At 58.2% G+C, this 15,324-nt stretch overlaps 1 protein-coding gene across 5 annotated transcripts; it reads right to left on the bottom strand.

The window, feature by feature from the left end:
• Positions 1-309: 309 nt before the first annotated feature.
• Positions 310-9,254, bottom strand: MYL10 (myosin light chain 10). 5 transcript variants are annotated; one of them, XM_059693571.1, is made up of 8 exons: positions 8,592-9,254; positions 8,362-8,432; positions 8,077-8,169; positions 7,469-7,544; positions 6,505-6,630; positions 3,231-3,309; positions 868-916; positions 310-570 (listed from the first exon to the last, which is right to left on the bottom strand). In XM_059693571.1, the coding sequence occupies exons 1-8, from the start codon at positions 8,662-8,664 to the stop codon at positions 472-474; spliced, it is 666 nt and encodes a 221-aa protein (XP_059549554.1). In that variant the 5' UTR covers positions 8,665-9,254; the 3' UTR covers positions 310-471. The 5 variants fall into 5 exon arrangements, with proteins under 5 accessions (XP_059549554.1, XP_059549556.1, XP_059549552.1 ...); XM_059693573.1 differs by having other exon boundaries at positions 8,391-8,432; XM_059693569.1 differs by having other exon boundaries at positions 8,391-9,254.
• Positions 9,255-15,324: the final 6,070 nt, after the last annotated feature.

The following is a 15,324-nucleotide window of genomic DNA, read 5'->3' as shown; positions in this document are numbered from 1 at the left end:
CCTGGACTTGCTTCCCTTGTCCCCACCCCAATTGTTGTCCTCACTGCCTGATCTTCCTGCCCAGGGACAGGCTGTCTCATCACTGTGTCCCTGGGGCTGGCACGCACTAGATGCTCAATAAAAGCTTCATAAATGAAGGCAGTGTCCTGTGGCCCAGCTGGGGATCATTAAAACTGTCAATTAGTTCTAAACACTAGCTCATCGGGAACATTTGAGCAAAGCCAGGGAAGTAAAAAGTTTTGGAAAAACCAACACCATAGGAATGTTTAGCTTTCTCCCCAGCAGGAGCATTAATCACAAAAACTCAGACCTTGTTAGCATTATTTATTCCTGCTTTGCACCCACCCACAAAGCAAGGAGAGCCTTTCCTCCCACGTGCTGGTCATAGGAGCTCCCATCGGGTGCCCCGACCCCAGTGTTTGCTCCTTCTCACTACAGCCTCTGACTCTGGGGGAGGTCCGCGGTCGCCTTCTAGTCTTTCTCTTCGCCATGCGTGATGACATAGCATAGGTTCCTGTAGTCCAGGTTGCCACACACATCTGGCGGGAAAGCTGCAAACATCTGCTTGATCTGGGGAAGGAGCAGGGAGTCGGCGTGGACCAGGGCCAAATAAGGGCCAGAGCAAGGGGTCGCCCAAGAGTGTCAGAGTGCAGATGGAGGCATGGCAGTGGAGGGCACGGAGGCCAGGGTCCCACAGCCTCCCCTCACCCCCATCCTTCTTGTTCTCATCAAAGGAGTCAAGGGAGACATCACTAAGAGTGACGTGAGTCGGGTGGGGTGGGGGTGACTGCTGAGAAGGGCTGGGCTGTGCTTTCCAGGAAGCTTCTTAGCAGTGCTCAACAGCACCCTAAAAACGCCAGAGCTTACCTCCTCCTCACTGAACCGGTCTGCCTGGGTCATGAGCTTCTCTTTGATGCTGCTCAAGGAAGAGAAAGGGTCAGGTTCAGGGGCAGGGCCACCCTGTGAGTAGACGCACAGATCACAGGGTTGATGAGGGCAGGTGGGCTTGGGGGAGGGGTCCTGGTCCAGGGGTACACCAGTGAAGGTAGGGAAGGGGATAGGGCTGGTGCTACAGCCCCCAGATAGCCACGTGGCCTCAGACGCCACTGCAGCTGAGCCTCATTTTCTTCCTTTGTAACACGGACTCTCCTCCCAGCATCAAGTGGGAACCAAATGAAATGACCTTGGGACTCTGACATGACCTTGGGGGCCACTCAGATGGTCCACTGTGCACTAATAATCAACCTCAAGGTTACTGAGGGTGGCCTCTTTGCCTTGGTTCTAGATGTCCTGCTTCCCCAGTTTGCGATGGCTGCTGCCGTGTGTGCAGTGTGCTAGCGTGGACAGGTGCTCACACTCAGCCAGGGCCAGGGAGACCTATCCAGGTGCATGTCCTCATGGGCCTGCCCAGGGTTCATCTGCTCCTCATGGCCTTGGGAAGTGAGTGTCATTAACTCCATGTACAGAGAAGCAAACTGAGGTTTGGGGAGTGTAAGGATGTGTAGTGGCAGGGTGGGGCCTGGCCCTCTGGGTGGTCCAGAGCAGCTGCCCACAGGAGCCAGAGCGGCCTGGGCCCAGAGGAGTAGCCGGAGATGGGACATGCAAGGTGAGTCTGAGGCTGTGCAGGAGGGACTGATGCCCTAGGAGCTGGGGGGAGGGGGCCAGAGGGCTCTCAGGGAGAGCAGGGAGCAGGGATGGCCCTGGGGAGCTGAGCTGGGCTCTGAGCACCAGAGGCCTGTGTCGCCAGCAATGGCAGGCCCCGCTAAGGACCACGCACACTTTCCGTTATTCATGTTACTGCAGGACAGTCACAGTTTCCAACTCCCCAGGCTGGGGACTTTTCACAGACTCGGTTTCAACCAGAGCCTCCTTGTGGCCTGACTGGTGGGCAGCCACATCTTCCAGGCCCCCTATCCCTGGGCGGTGCCTTTGGTTCCCAAATTGGGCCCCCAGAGGGTTCCTCCCAGCCCCGGCCTTGCCCTGGTGGAGGCGAAGGTGAATGGCAGACGTGCCCCAGTGACTCCCCCAGCTCCTCAAGATGGACCCTAGGGGGGGGGGGGTGGAGAGGGCTGCAGCCCGGAGAGATCCTAATCCCCCCCCACCCCTGGGGAGTGAGTGACTCACAACGTTGGGAGTGTGGGATGGTGAGAATGTGAGAGACAAAGGAGACTGTCCCCACTTCCCCTCTGCCCCCTGCCCTCTCCCACCCCTTCTCCACTAAGAGATGATTCTAATAGGCAGCAAAACGAGTCTCACAGCCAATGCCTGAAGCGTCATAGTAATTGGTCCGAAAGCCTGTGCCTGGGGGAACCTTGCCGGCCCAGGACCAGCCAGAGACCCAGCAAGGCCATGGAGGCTCTGAAGGGAAGGCCCAGGGACAGCTCAGAGGTCAGTTCAGTATCCCAGCCCCTGGACAGGTGGCCACTGCCCTGCCCGCCACCCTTGGCCCTCGGCCCTGAGCTTTCACTGGGCTGAGGCTCCCAGGCATAGCAGATGTCAGTGCCCACACCTCTGTAATGCCAGCCCATAGCCACCTTACTCTGTGTTCCCAGCTGAGCTGGTCCCTTCCCATGGGCCCGCCTCCATCCTGATCCACTCAGGCCCTGAATCCCATTGGCTTTGGCCTCTGGTGTTTTACTTACCCATCCACTCCCCTCCATCTCAACAGCCAAGGCCTTCATGGTGGCTGTAACCTTCCCCTCTCCTCCTCCAGGCTGGCCTCCATGTTGCTCCTGCCTAACTCTTTCTCAAGCTCCCAGGGCAGACCCAGGGTCCAGGGTCCGGTGAGTGAGCTACCCCATACAGGCCCTGCCTGCCTCTCTGTGCTCAGTCTCCCCCACCCCACACCCACTCACACCCTTCAGCCGCAGCCCACTCCTTCTCAGTAACCTTGCACACACCAAGCCCTGGCACTTCGCTCACTGGGCCTGCATCTAGAATACTCCCTGCTTCAGCTCAAGCACCTTTAGTCATCCTTCAAGACCTGCCTCTCCCCCCACCTCGCCCCCACCACTGGGAAGCCCTCCCTGATGACTTCAGACTCCCTACACACTTCCACACAGAAATGGGGGCACTGAGGCCCAGAGAGGGGAGGGACATCAATGGCTGAGCTGGGCTGAGTTCTGGCAGAGAGGAGACGGGGCTGCCACCCACCCGGACTCCACACCAGTTCCTTTATAGCGGAAGTTTCAGAGAGGGAAAGACCAACACGGAGGGCTGAGGGGACTTACAAATCCGCCTTGATGAAACCTTTCCCTTCAGTGTCGAACACCTTGAAGGCGTGGAGAATGGTCTCCTCTGGGTCCGTGCCTAGAAGCAGCACACATAGGCAAGGAGGGCGCCCACATGTAGAGAACAGGCAGCGTTCGGATGGGGGCTGGGGCTGGGCAGGCCCCAGGGCCCCTACCGAGGGCAAGGGCTTGGGGAGCTTCCTCCCAGCTTCCACTCCACTGTGGAAGCGAGGAAAGGGAGGTTTCAGGGAAACCAGGAATAGTGGTCATAGCCAAGGGCTCTGAGTGGTCACAACCTGCACAGCTGCGCATGACCCTGACGAAGCACTCGCTACGTGCCGAACCTGCTGAGCGGCCCGATTTTACAGACAAGAAAATGAGGCTCAGCGAGGGTACATGACGTGGCCGAGGTCTCACAGCTGAGGCTGCCGTGTGATTAGTGAGGTGGGAGGGCAGCTCTGGCGCTTTCTCCTTATCCGAGATGCGCGGCAGGCTGTGGGCAGAGAAGAAAAAGCGCGGCACTTGGGGGCCAAGGCGGGACTCGGGCAGCGGCGTTGGAGGCGCCTGTAAGCTTGTCCCGGACGGAGAGGGGGCTGGTGGGCCGACAGGCTGTGGGGCGGGGCAGTAGGGAGGAGCATTCCTGGTTTTATCACTTGCATAGCATGGGCTTTAGCTCTATTTGAAGAATTAGCTCTATTCCCACGAGGAGATTGAATATCCAGCCCCCTGGTTGTACAGATGGGGAAACTGAGGCCCAGGAAAGGAGGGTCTCACCCAAGGCCTCACAGGCTGTGTGAACGGCAGCAGGGGACCTGGTGACCATATGTCGTGCTCCTTCCCCTCTGTCACACTGCCCTCCTGCTCACTGTGGACTGGAGATGTCCCCTTCCTTCTTTAAGGCTTGGCTGTGTCATTGGTGAAATGGAGAAAAGGTGGTGTTTGCTGCCCACCTCCCAGGGTCCGTTATGGCAACGTACGGTAAAGATCTGGACTAACATTATTCCCTCAAGTCCGCAAACACATCTGAGCGCTCTGCGCCAAGCTCCGCCCTGCAGCTTCACTGTTTGCTCCCCTGGATCCCAGAACACCCCACATGGTAGGTACTGATGTCCTCAGTTTGTCAAAAGGAAGCTGAGGCTCGGAGAGTCTCTGTTACTTTCCTGAGATCCCCACTCATAAGGGGAGGAAGGATTTGAAGCCAACTCTTTGGACCTCCAGAGCCCCCTGTTCGTTCCACCCCTCTGTGCCGCTGCCCATCGGACTGGGTCAGGTCAGCTGTGTCTCCCTCATCAGGCTGGGAGCTCAGGACAGGGTGTGTCCGGGTCACTAGGCATCTCTGAGGCTGGCCCAGGGTGACCAAGCCTGGCACAGTGCTGGCCTCGCACTCTCTTCTGCAGACTTTGAACCTCATCAAAAGGATGCAGAGTGGCTACACCTTCCCCTCGCTGTTGGGAATCTCATGACAACGTGTCCTTGTCCTAATTAGAGGGCCGAGACAGTGCCTGCCTCAGCCCGGCTCCTGTCTCCACTGCCGGCTGAGCATGCAGGCTCAGCCCGTTTGCATGACATGTTCAGCTGAAGCCCCAGTCCTGGCGTCCCTGCGAAAATGAGAAAAAGCTGCAAGCCGGCGACACTGCCTGGCCTGGGGCAGAGCTCTTAGCTCAGTCATAGACCAACACACCTCCCTTTAAAGTCACCGGGTCACTGGCTAGAGTCCCACATGCCTTTCTCTGGGAGTGTCACCCCCGCCCCAGGCCTCTGGGCTTCTGAGCTCTTCCTGAATGTGGTCATGGGCCCAGGAATAACCCTACTGGCTGCCTGGGGAGGCCTGATGGCACTCCTGCGTGAGCTGGACAGATCCAGGCCCACAGCCTCCTGTCTCTCCTGCCCTCGGTCTCTTGTCTCTGACACAGGAGGGTGAGGCTGTCCGGTCATAGGTCAATTGCTGGCCTCCTTCTAGTCCAGAATCAGCCAGGACATTGTGTGTGGGGCTATCGTACTTGCCAGTAGGTCACAACCCATGAAAGTATTATGATTTTTTTTTTTTTACCAAATAAAAGCTGTGCAGTTAGGTAGGATCGTCCCTGTAGTGGGTTGAATCATGGCCCCGCCAAAAGATATACCCATGTCCTTATCCCCGGGACTGGGAAATGTCACCTTAGTTGGAAAAGGGGCTTTTTGCAGATGTCAAGAACGGATCTTGAGGTGGGGAGATGATCCTGGATTACCCAGGTGGGCCCTAGATCTTATGACAAGTGTCCTGTTAAGAGTGAAGCAAGGGAGGCTTACAGAAAAGGAGGCAGTGGACCACGGAGGCAGAGATGGGAGCGATGCAGCCACAGAAACTGGGAAAGGCAGCAAAGAAGTTACCCCCTGGAGCCACTGAGGGAGCAGAACCACCAGATTTCATAGCCCAGGCTTCAGAGCCGAGAGAGCACATTGCTGGGTTTTGAGCCGTCAAGTCTGCGGTCACTTGTTACAGCAGCCCCCAGAAATCAACACAACACAGCTCATTTTACAGACAGAAAACTCAGGAGCAAGAGTAGACAAGCCTTGGTCATCCTGGGGGCCTGTGGGGGGCTAGGTATTGAACCCAGATCTAGCCGAGACAGGGAGGCATCAGGCAGGGGCACCCTCAGGGTGGGGTGGCTACAAGGCCCACCTCCCAGGGCAGGTCAGCTGGCCCTTCCCTCTGACCATGGACCCTCAAGCCCAGGGGTTGGCACTAAGGGGCAGAGGGCAGAGGCTGGACTCCCACCCCACCATGCGCCCCATGCCTGGCATGGCAATGGTTAGAGCCAGGAATCGGGGTCAGGTTCTAGCCCGACCTCTTTGATGCTGGGACACCTCGGGCAGTTGTAACGCCCTCTCTGGGCCCAAGTCTTCTCACTTATGAAGGAGGCCCCTCCATCCTTTCCCCGGGGAAGCAACTGTGGTCAGCCGCTATAGCTTCCAACCCCACCTCCACTGTCCAGCGGGCAGTGAGGCAGAGCAAGCAAGATGAGCCCAGGGGTAGGGAGGTGGCAGAGGCATCCTGATGGGGAGCAACGAGCTTTTACACAATTTGTCCCTCCGGGCCCCTCATGGCTCTGCAAGGAGGGGTTATTACAGTTACCGCCGCTCTGTGGTGTAGAGGCCGGGCTGGGAAGGTATGTGTTCCTGGGGGTGACACCATGCTCCCAGCTGTGCACAGGGTGCACATCTGCACACAGGGCCCAGCCTGCCCACACCCACTCACCCCTCCCTGCCCAGGGCCACCTGGAGCCTCACTCACCCTTCAGCTTCTCCCCAAACATGGTCAGGAAGACCGTGAAGTTGATGGGCCCAGGGGCCTCCTTCACCATGGCCTCCAGCTCCTCATTCTTCACGTTGATGCGGCCTGGGGAGGAGAGGGAGATGCCTAGGAGCACAGTGAGGGTGAGAGCGGACCCGTGGTAGGCAGCCCAGGAGAACAGAGTCCTGCAGGCTCTCAGCTCTACCATCCACCCGCCCCGACTCCCTAAGGCCCCGCCCACCTGCTGGAGGACTTTGGGAGGGGACCACATTCAGCCACAGTCAGCACTGGTCAGCCCCCAGCCTCACTGCACTCAGCCACCACCTCGGCCTCCTTGGGAAATAGAGCAAGTTATTTGTTTGCCATCCCCATTTTACAGATGAGGAAACTGAGGCTCAAAGAATCTGAAGCTGAAGTGCATAGGGGCTGGAAGACCTGGGCCTCAGGCTCATTTGTCCCTGGAGGTGGCAACTGGGTGGCAGGAGGTTGGGACTCTGGGATTCCTCTTCGTTCCAGGGGACAACCAGATCTCCAGGAGCTCAAAGCTCAGTCCAGACCTGACTTGGTTCTGCCTCCTTCCCCAACCTCAGCCCCCACCCACCCAGTCCCTGAGGCCCTCTTCAGGTCCTCCCTGGGCCTGAGAGGGTGCAAAAGCCTCGCTGGGAGCCAAAGCCCAGAGCCCTGGAGACCTGCACACATCTCCAGCCTCTCCCCCACCTGAGCCGTCTCTTGACCCCTCACCTCACCCCCGCCTCCCACCGCTGACCTTTGCACAGGTCGTTCCTGCACATGAAATGCCCTCCCCCTTCCCTGGCAGGTCCTCCTCTAACAGCCAGGAATCCTTCCTGACCTTCCCTGCACCCCCAATGACACATGAGCCCCTCACACCGCCTGCCCCCTTCCACTCTTTCTGGAAGGCCTGCTCTGCCCCAAGCCCCCAGCCCCCACACTGCTGGTCACCCACCCAGGGCAGCAAAGGTGTCCCTCAGGTCCTCCTTGTCAATGAAGCCATCCCGGTTCTGGTCCATGATGGTGAAGGCCTGGCAGAAACACGGGCACTGAAAGGTCACCCTCCCACTCACCCACGCCCAGTTTCCCTCCCCAGAAAAGAAACACCTCCCCCAAGGGGCTGTCCTGCAAACTGCTGCCCCAGCAGCCTCAGTGCAGGCCCCTCTGGCCACCCGTTACCCAGCTCAGCATGACACCAGAGTGACAGCGATGGCGAACCCATGCTGAGCTCCTACTGTGCGCCAGCATGCTGCTGGGGCTTCATGCCCAGCCCTCATTGCATGTTCACAGCACCCCCGTTTACAGAGAGGAAGTCTGAGGCTCAGAGAGAGGAAGGACTTGCCCGAGGTCAAACAGCAAGCAAAGGCTCAGACAGAGAGGGCCATGCTGCCCGAGGACAGCAGTCACATCTGCAGGCTGTGAGGCGCACCATGGTGGACACTAAGAATAGTGACATCATCACGCCTCAGGGACGGAGGGCCGATCCCACACCTTACTGGCTCCCCAAGAGCTTTCTATGGATTACACAGATCCTCCGAGCGGCCCCAGGGGACACTGACCAACCTCTTTAAACTCCTGGATCTGGGACTGATCAAACATGGAGAAGACATTGGAGCTGGCTCCGCCTTCTGTTCTTTTCCGGGCTCTCCTCGGTGCCTGCGAGGTAGCGGGTGAGGCCTTGCAGAAGCCCCTTCCTCGGGAGGTCAGCCACTCGCCACCTCCCAACCCTCGTGCCCCTTCTCCCACAGCCCAGCCCAAAGCAGACAGGCAGGCAAAGCTCCTAACGGAGCCTTGCAGATAAGCGGGGTGGTTTCCCAGCCACGGCAAGAAGCCCACAGGAGCACCCACCCCACCGGGCCAGACAGCTGCTTCCTGACCTGGGCCCCCGGGCTCCGGAAGGCTGGTGGTCTGCGCCCAGCCTGTGAAGCAGAGAAGGGCATCTTTTCTAGCATCAGACCCCAGACGGGGCCCACCTCCTCTCCTGCCACCTCCCCAGTGTTCTCAGGATAACATTTGGACTCCTCAGCCCTGTGAGATCTGTCCTTTGTCCCTCTCCCAGAGCTTCCACCTCCATTTACCTGGGTCCTCGACTCTGTCCCAAACCCGCTTAGAACTTTCTTCTCTCCCAACATTTCCTCCTGCCATTCCCATTACCTGGAGTACCTTCCCTGCCTTCCATCTGGCAGCATCCTCATCCTCTAGGCTCAACTCCTCTGCCACCTCCTCTGAGAAGCCCTCCCCGACCCCCAAGCCAATTTAGAGCTCCCCCGATTCTTCCCTCCCTACCAGTCTAGGGCAGCCACATCCCGTAGCACATACCACACTGCCCTGCCATGTCACTGTGTCTGTTATCTCTGAGGTCCCCTGCCCCACCCAGGCTCAGAGTGGGGATCGGTTTGGAAATAGCTCCCTAAAGCTCAGGGGTGAACTCCCCAGCAGGTAGAGCAGGCGACCACCCACATGGAATAACTCCAGGGCTTCTTTCAGGGTGCCATGGTGCCCGGAGTCCACTATTGAGCACTCACTGAACGCTCTCAGTCCCCAAGAACCCCTGAGGAGGCAACCTTGCCCCCCGCAGCCATCACTAGGGCCCCCATGTTCAAGGCGTCCCCGAACTGGCTCAGAGGTGGAACAGACACAGGCTTCCCGCTCCCACCTCACCACCCCCACTCTTGCCTCCAACTCAGCCTGCACCACCCTCCTGCCAAGTTCGTCTACCCATCCCAGAGCATGGGGCTTCCCGTCCCCCCACCCCCACCCCCAGTGCCTGTGTGGTCTCCCCTCCTCCAGCTCGCTCCTGTCCCACCACCCAACTTCCCCACCCCTGCACTCGCCCCCACTTCCCTCCGGCGCCTGGGCTCAATTCAGGAGCAGCAGCTCGGCTGACTTATAATTAGCTTTTACTGGGTGCTTTGTCTCCACTAATCCTTTGAAAGGGGGGCTGGCAGGGCAGCCAGGACGTTATGATGCCGTAAAACCTCTGTAATATTTATAAATCCCTTCAGACATCATAAAGAAAAGAACCTCCCTGCAGAGTTCATCTCACATAATTACATATGCATTTCCCTCTGATTAATAAAAAGGATCACTTCCGTCTGTGGGATACTCTGCCCTTTCTCTCCTCAGACCTGCTCTTGGCCTGGGCGCACCCATCCCTGCCTCACCCAGCCTTCCATGGCCATCTTGTGAAACATTGCCCTGCTGTGTGCCAAGCTCTGTTCTGGAACCGCCAAAAGGAGGACCGCATAGGGGGAAACTGAGGCTCGGGGCCTTCTGATCTCCCAGCCTGGACCCTTTGCCACCCAGCTGACTTTGGAATTCCCTTTTATAATGTGCCCCTAAAATCCCCCGAAAAGACCACCTCAGGACAGAAGGGCGTAGCCCAGATCTGAGTTCTAATCCTGCCTGTGGTATTCACAGCATCTGTGATGTTAAGAAAATCAGTTAAGGCTCTAAGCCTCAGTTTCCCCATATGTGCCTAGCTCCAGGCATCAGGACATTTATTAGGTGCCTGCTGATCTCCAGCCAGGCCCTGTGCCCCAACTCAGGGGCCCAGAACTGAATCGGGCCCCATGCTTGTCCCCAAGGAGCCCACAGTCCAGGTACTGCGAACACAGAGAAGCCCCTCAGCCACTGGGGCACTCGGGGCAAACCTCCCAGAGCAGGTGGCTTCTGAGCGGGGGCTTGACGGTCAGTCAGAGTTCTCAGGCCTAGAGGGACTGATGAGGGTGGGTGAGACAAAAACAGTGGTTGAAAGAACAGTGCCCTTGGGAGCCCCCAGGGAGACCCAAGAGCGGCACACAGGGGCACGGAAGGACAGCAGGGCAGGCCCCGCAGGGGCTGAAGCACCCTGGAAGCAAGGCCAGCAGGCTCCAGAGGACCCAGGCTGTCCTGGAATCCCAACCTGACCCCCAAGGAGTCATGTCCTCTCAGCAGGAGCAGAGCTGTGAAAAGTCAAGCCCGGCCCACCCTGTCTCCCTCCACCTTCCTCTTCCTCGTCCTCCTCTTCACCTCAGCAGCCCCTACCCAATCCAGGGAAGCAGACCCAAATCAGGACCCACATGGATGGACTGGCCACCCATCAAGGGCAGCCCAGGGTGCGCGAGACGCAGGCATGACATCAAGGGTGAAGAAAAGGTTGAGACTAGGGTCATCAGCTCAAGGGCAAGGACATCAATGAGAGGAGCCAGGTCAAGGTCAGGGTGAGTTCAGGGAATGAGGTAAAGGTCAGAATCACAAATGAAGTCAAGGTCACAGGATGAGGTCAGGGTCAGGAAGCAGGGCAGCCCTAGCCTACCATGGTCTGGCGTGCTCCCTCGCGCTGCAGCAGGCCTGGGGCAGCTCAGGGATGGCTCTTTAAATAGTGTTCCAGGTCCGGACAACAGTTTGAAGGTGACAAAAGACAGGACGGAGGCCTCCCTGCCAGACACCTGTCTGGGACATTCAGAGTGGGTGGGATTGTGGGATCCAGAGACAGTCCAAGCCACAAAGCTCTCCACTAGCACTGGGCCAACAGGATCTTTGTAGCTAAGGTCCCAGGGCCCAGGGCCCAGGGCCCAGGAAGGGGCTCTTGGCTAAAGACACAGTAAGTTGAGGCCTGGAACCAGCTGGGAAGATGTGGCTTTGGGCCACGCAAGGTCAGGAGAGCTCTCAAGGCAGGGCCAGCCGCACCAGCTGGGGAAATTCATAGCAGCATGGCCCGACCGCTTCGGCTGTGCAACTCTGGGCAGGACACCATCCTCCAGAAGGCTCAGTCCTCTCATATGAAAAGTGCATAGCACATGGCACCCCTGGGTCAGTTCTTGGAGAGGGTTTCTGCACCCGCCCGGCCCTGTGGTTGAGTGCCACCATCACCCACCGCAGCCCTCCTCAGGGAGTTGAAAAGAGACAAAAGAAAAATGGAGGTGACTCTGACAAGGGAGAATGGAAAAATCAGCTCTCCATCCCACTCTGGCCACAAACACAGATCTGGACATGGTCCATCCTCACTAGGCTTGGCCCCGCCCAAGAGTTCAAGCACATATGCCAAGCTGAGCCTGCACCTGCCTCTGGTGGGCCCCCCGTGTGTCCAGTGCCGCCCCATCTGCCCAGCCAAGTTGGCCCCCGATCTGTCTGATCGGTTGCCAGGGCCGGCAGTGCTGGGCTCAGGCAGTGAGCCCACTGTCCCCAGGCACAGGACAGCTTAACTGTCCCCGGAGCTGGCCTCAGGCCTCCACGCCCTGGTAAGGCTCATCAGGGAATGTGATGGTGGTTAGAAGAAGAGTAGCTAACATTTATTAAACACAGAAAGTCAGGCTGTGTTCTAAAACGTGTTTTCACATTCAGTCCTTACCTCATTTTCCAGGCGAGGAAACTGAGGCACGCACAGGTGAGTCACTCGCCCAAGGCCCCGCTTTCTAGAGGTTCCAGAAAGAAGCTTCGGAAGGTGCTGCCCCTCCCAGTGCTCCCCTCCCAGAGCCATCCCAGACTGGCTGGCTGTGGTCAACCCCTCTGACCTCCCTGAGACTGGTGACGGGGCCCTCCGCCCTGAGCTGGGGCCAGGCCTTGCCATGCCCTGTCAGGGACCAACCACAGGCTCCACAGCAGGCCGGGGCGAAGGGGACTGACTCTGGGGGCAGGAGCCTGGATTCCAGCCCCAGCCCCTCCTGGACCCTCTTCGGGGATGGGCTGTGTGAGCAGGACAGGTGCCTGCCTGTTCTGGGCCTACGCGGAGGGGCAGGTGGCCGCCCTGGGGAGCAGAGATTTTCTGCCCTGTCCAGGAGCTTGGCCCAGGTCCTCCTGGCTCTGGGCTTGCTGAGCAGGAGAGATGCCATCCGGGGCTATACCTCCTGCTTCCTGCTGGCCCGAGGCCTCCTCACACAGGGACTGGGTGCCCCTGAGCTCCTGCCTCCGGGGATCACGGCCCAGGACCATGGAGGGGCTCCGGAGGGCCAGCCAGTCTGCGGGAAGCCGGGGGGTGGGGTGGGGGGGCGGAGGATGAGGAAGGTGGGGCTAACTCACAAAAGTTCACAAGCTCTTGGCAAATTAGTCCTGACCGTTTCCTGCCCTGGCCTCCTTCTCCTTCACATTACGAAAGCAGGAAGAGCTGGGCAGAAGTCTGGTGGAACTTGCAGAACCCCCGGGAGAGAGGGTTGGGAAACATTTGTCCCTGGGGCACAGGGGAGGGGTGGGGGGGCATACCACAACCCTGAGAAGGGGAAGCTCTGGGTTCTGCCCTCGCTGTGGGACCTTCACTCAGCAACACCAACACACAGACCCTCAGTTTCCGCTTCTGAGAAATGGTGCCAGCAACCCAGCAACCTGGCCCCGCGCTGTGGGGAGGAGGTGGGCCCTGAAGGCACGGGTAGGGATGTGGAGGGAGTCCTTGATGAAGCCTCACTGCCACAGTCCCTCGTCAGCCGGGTGGGCGGTGGTGAGTCTGTTGCCATCACTGGGTCACATTGTTTGGCTCAACTGACTCCTGTGCCGAACTGACTACTGTAACCACCGATTCTTGGGGTCAGAGAGGCCCCTGAGGGGTCTGTGCTCCCGGCCAGGAGCTGCTGCGAGCAAGTAGCCTCGGAACTGGAATTCTAGCTTGGCTCCAGTGAGTCAGAGGAGTGCTTAGCCCCTTGTGAAGAGCACCCCACTTTCCAGACAGAGGGCAGCCCGAGGTGCCAGGGGTGACCAAGCCGGGAAGGGAACTTGAAAGGGACCAACTGCCTTACGATGCAGCCACCTCCCTGCCAGGTGACTGCTATCACTCAGAGCACTTGAGAACAAGCTGGGGCAGGTGACCTTCACTGTCAGCCCTCGCTCCTAATCTCTTGCCACGTACTCCTCCTGGTCAGCAGCCTGTTCCCTGCCCTCTCAGGCCTACAGCCCTCAGTCCCTGCCCCAGCCAGCAACCACCTTGACCTCCACTGTTTACAAATACCTCCCTCCACCTCCCTCCTCAAAGACGATGCCCACATTGCAGGCTCCCTTCTCTCCCCGCTCCCACTGGAATCATTGTCTCTCTCTGGCCTCCACAGCAGCGTGAGGACTGCCTGCCCGTCTGCTGGCCTGGGGCCTCACACCACTGCCCCACCCGGGGGCCTCCAACCGCGTGGCCTCTAGGAGCACAGGGAGGATCCATCGGTCCTCGGAGTCCAGCCCTGCTAGATCCCAAGGGTCCTTTGCAGCCTCCCCATCAACTGGCCCTCGCTTGCATACCCCCTTGGATGGAGAGCTCACGATTTTCCAAGCAAAATGCTCGTTGATTGTCCACTGTGGCCCTACACTAGGTGTTCTGGGGGACTAAGAACTCATCCTTGACAGTTCCTGAGCGTGGACCATGTTAGTAACCCAGTCAGACAATGTATGCTTTTACTCATCCATTCATCCAATATTTATTGGGTGCTTATTGGGTGCTGGGCACTGCAGGCCGGTGGTGAGCAACAAAACGGGTGTGTTCCTGAGTGAGGGGACCCCCGGGAAAGTGCCTCCACGCGTTCAGGAAGGGCGTTATGGGCTGGGGTTCAACAGACTCGGCCTTGGAGGACGAGGAGCACACAAGGGGAGTTGCCATTGCTCTGGGAGAAGAGCAGGTGAATGTGTGAAATACCCCGGGCACCCACAGAGCTGCTCAGATATGTGGGCACGTAGGGTGCAGGTCCAGGGTCAGGTGGGAGAGGGGTGCAGGGGGAACAGGGCTCCTGGGAAGTGGCATCCCAACCATTGAGAGGTGATCTCCAAGGCCCAGGCAGGGCCCCGCCAAGAGTTCTGACCTGGCTTCCAGGCGCCTCTTTTCCTGATTGAGACTGCCTGCTGGGCAGATGCCCCCTCCAGCCATCAAACCCGCAGCTATTTTTACAGCAGGATGCGTGGCCACAGGCCCCTTGAACAGGGCGCGTCTCCGTCTCCGAGCCTCTGCAGAACGAGGGAGCGCATTTGAGGGAGCGCATTCGCCAGCCCCCTTGGCCGCAGCTATAAAACAGGCAGGATGCATTCCGGGAGACATTCTTCTTAGCTTTAAAGGCTTCCGCGTCTTTTCTAAATGGCTCCAAATTAGAGGAAGGCTCCAGACAGGGGCGGGCCTAGGGAGGGAGTTTGGGAAAAGACAGACCTCCCCTAATTGTCCTCAAAATCTTAGTCGTCCCAGCTGGTAATTAGAGAGTTGACAGAAAGGAATGGCAATTTCCTTTGGGGTAACAAGGAGAAAAAGGCTAATTGGCTCTAAGTCCGGGTGCTGCCTGAAATATTCACTACAGGGTGTGGGCTGCTCTGGTCCTGGTCACTTGGGAGTGGGGGTGCCTCACCCACGGACAGGGGGTGCTATGCCAATAGCGCCTGTTGGATGTCTCTGGGCTCAATGCCAAATTTATTGGTCTAGATCAGTGATGGTGAACCTATGACACACGTGTCAGAGGTGACACGCGAACTCAATTTTTTGGTTGATTTTTCTTTGTTAAATGGCATTTAAATATATAAAATAAATATCAAAAATATAAGTCTTTGTTTTACTATGGTTGCAAATATCAAAAAATTTCTATATGTGACACGGCACCAGAGTTAAGTTAGGGTTTTTCAAAATGCTGACATGCCGAGCTCAAAAGGTTCGCCATCACTGGCCTAGATTCTGAGTGGGGAAGGTCGGCCTCAGGGAGCATGCATCTCTCTGGTAATAGGGCTCTGCCTCCCAGGGCTTATTTGGGGAGCCCCCCGGGGGGGTAGCGGGGAGGACCTTCCCCTTAGCCCAGGGGTGGGCAAACTTTTTGACTCCAGGGCCACAATGGGTTCTTAAACTGGACCAGAGGGCCGGAACAAAAGCATGGATGGAGTTTGTGTGAA

Source organism: Myotis daubentonii, chromosome 4 (assembly GCF_963259705.1).
Source record: "Myotis daubentonii chromosome 4, mMyoDau2.1, whole genome shotgun sequence".
In the NCBI taxonomy this organism is placed as follows: Eukaryota; Metazoa; Chordata; class Mammalia; order Chiroptera; family Vespertilionidae; genus Myotis; species Myotis daubentonii.
This window is presented reverse-complemented; position numbering and strand designations above follow the sequence as displayed.

What these genes read in the sequence shown, in the direction of transcription:
- MYL10 (XM_059693569.1), bottom strand. Translation starts at nt 8,645, where the DNA reads ATGTTGGGAGAGAAGAAAGTTCTAAGCGGGTTTGGGACAGAGTCGAGG. An exon ending in GGACACCTTTGCTGCCCTGG is followed by an intron (nt 6,631 to 7,468) that starts GTGGGTGACCAG and finishes CTGTGCTCCTAG; the next exon opens with GCATCTCCCTCTCCTCCCCA. An exon ending in ACCGGTTCAGTGAGGAGGAG is followed by an intron (nt 571 to 867) that starts GTAAGCTCTGGC and finishes CTCCTTCCCCAG; the next exon opens with ATCAAGCAGATGTTTGCAGC.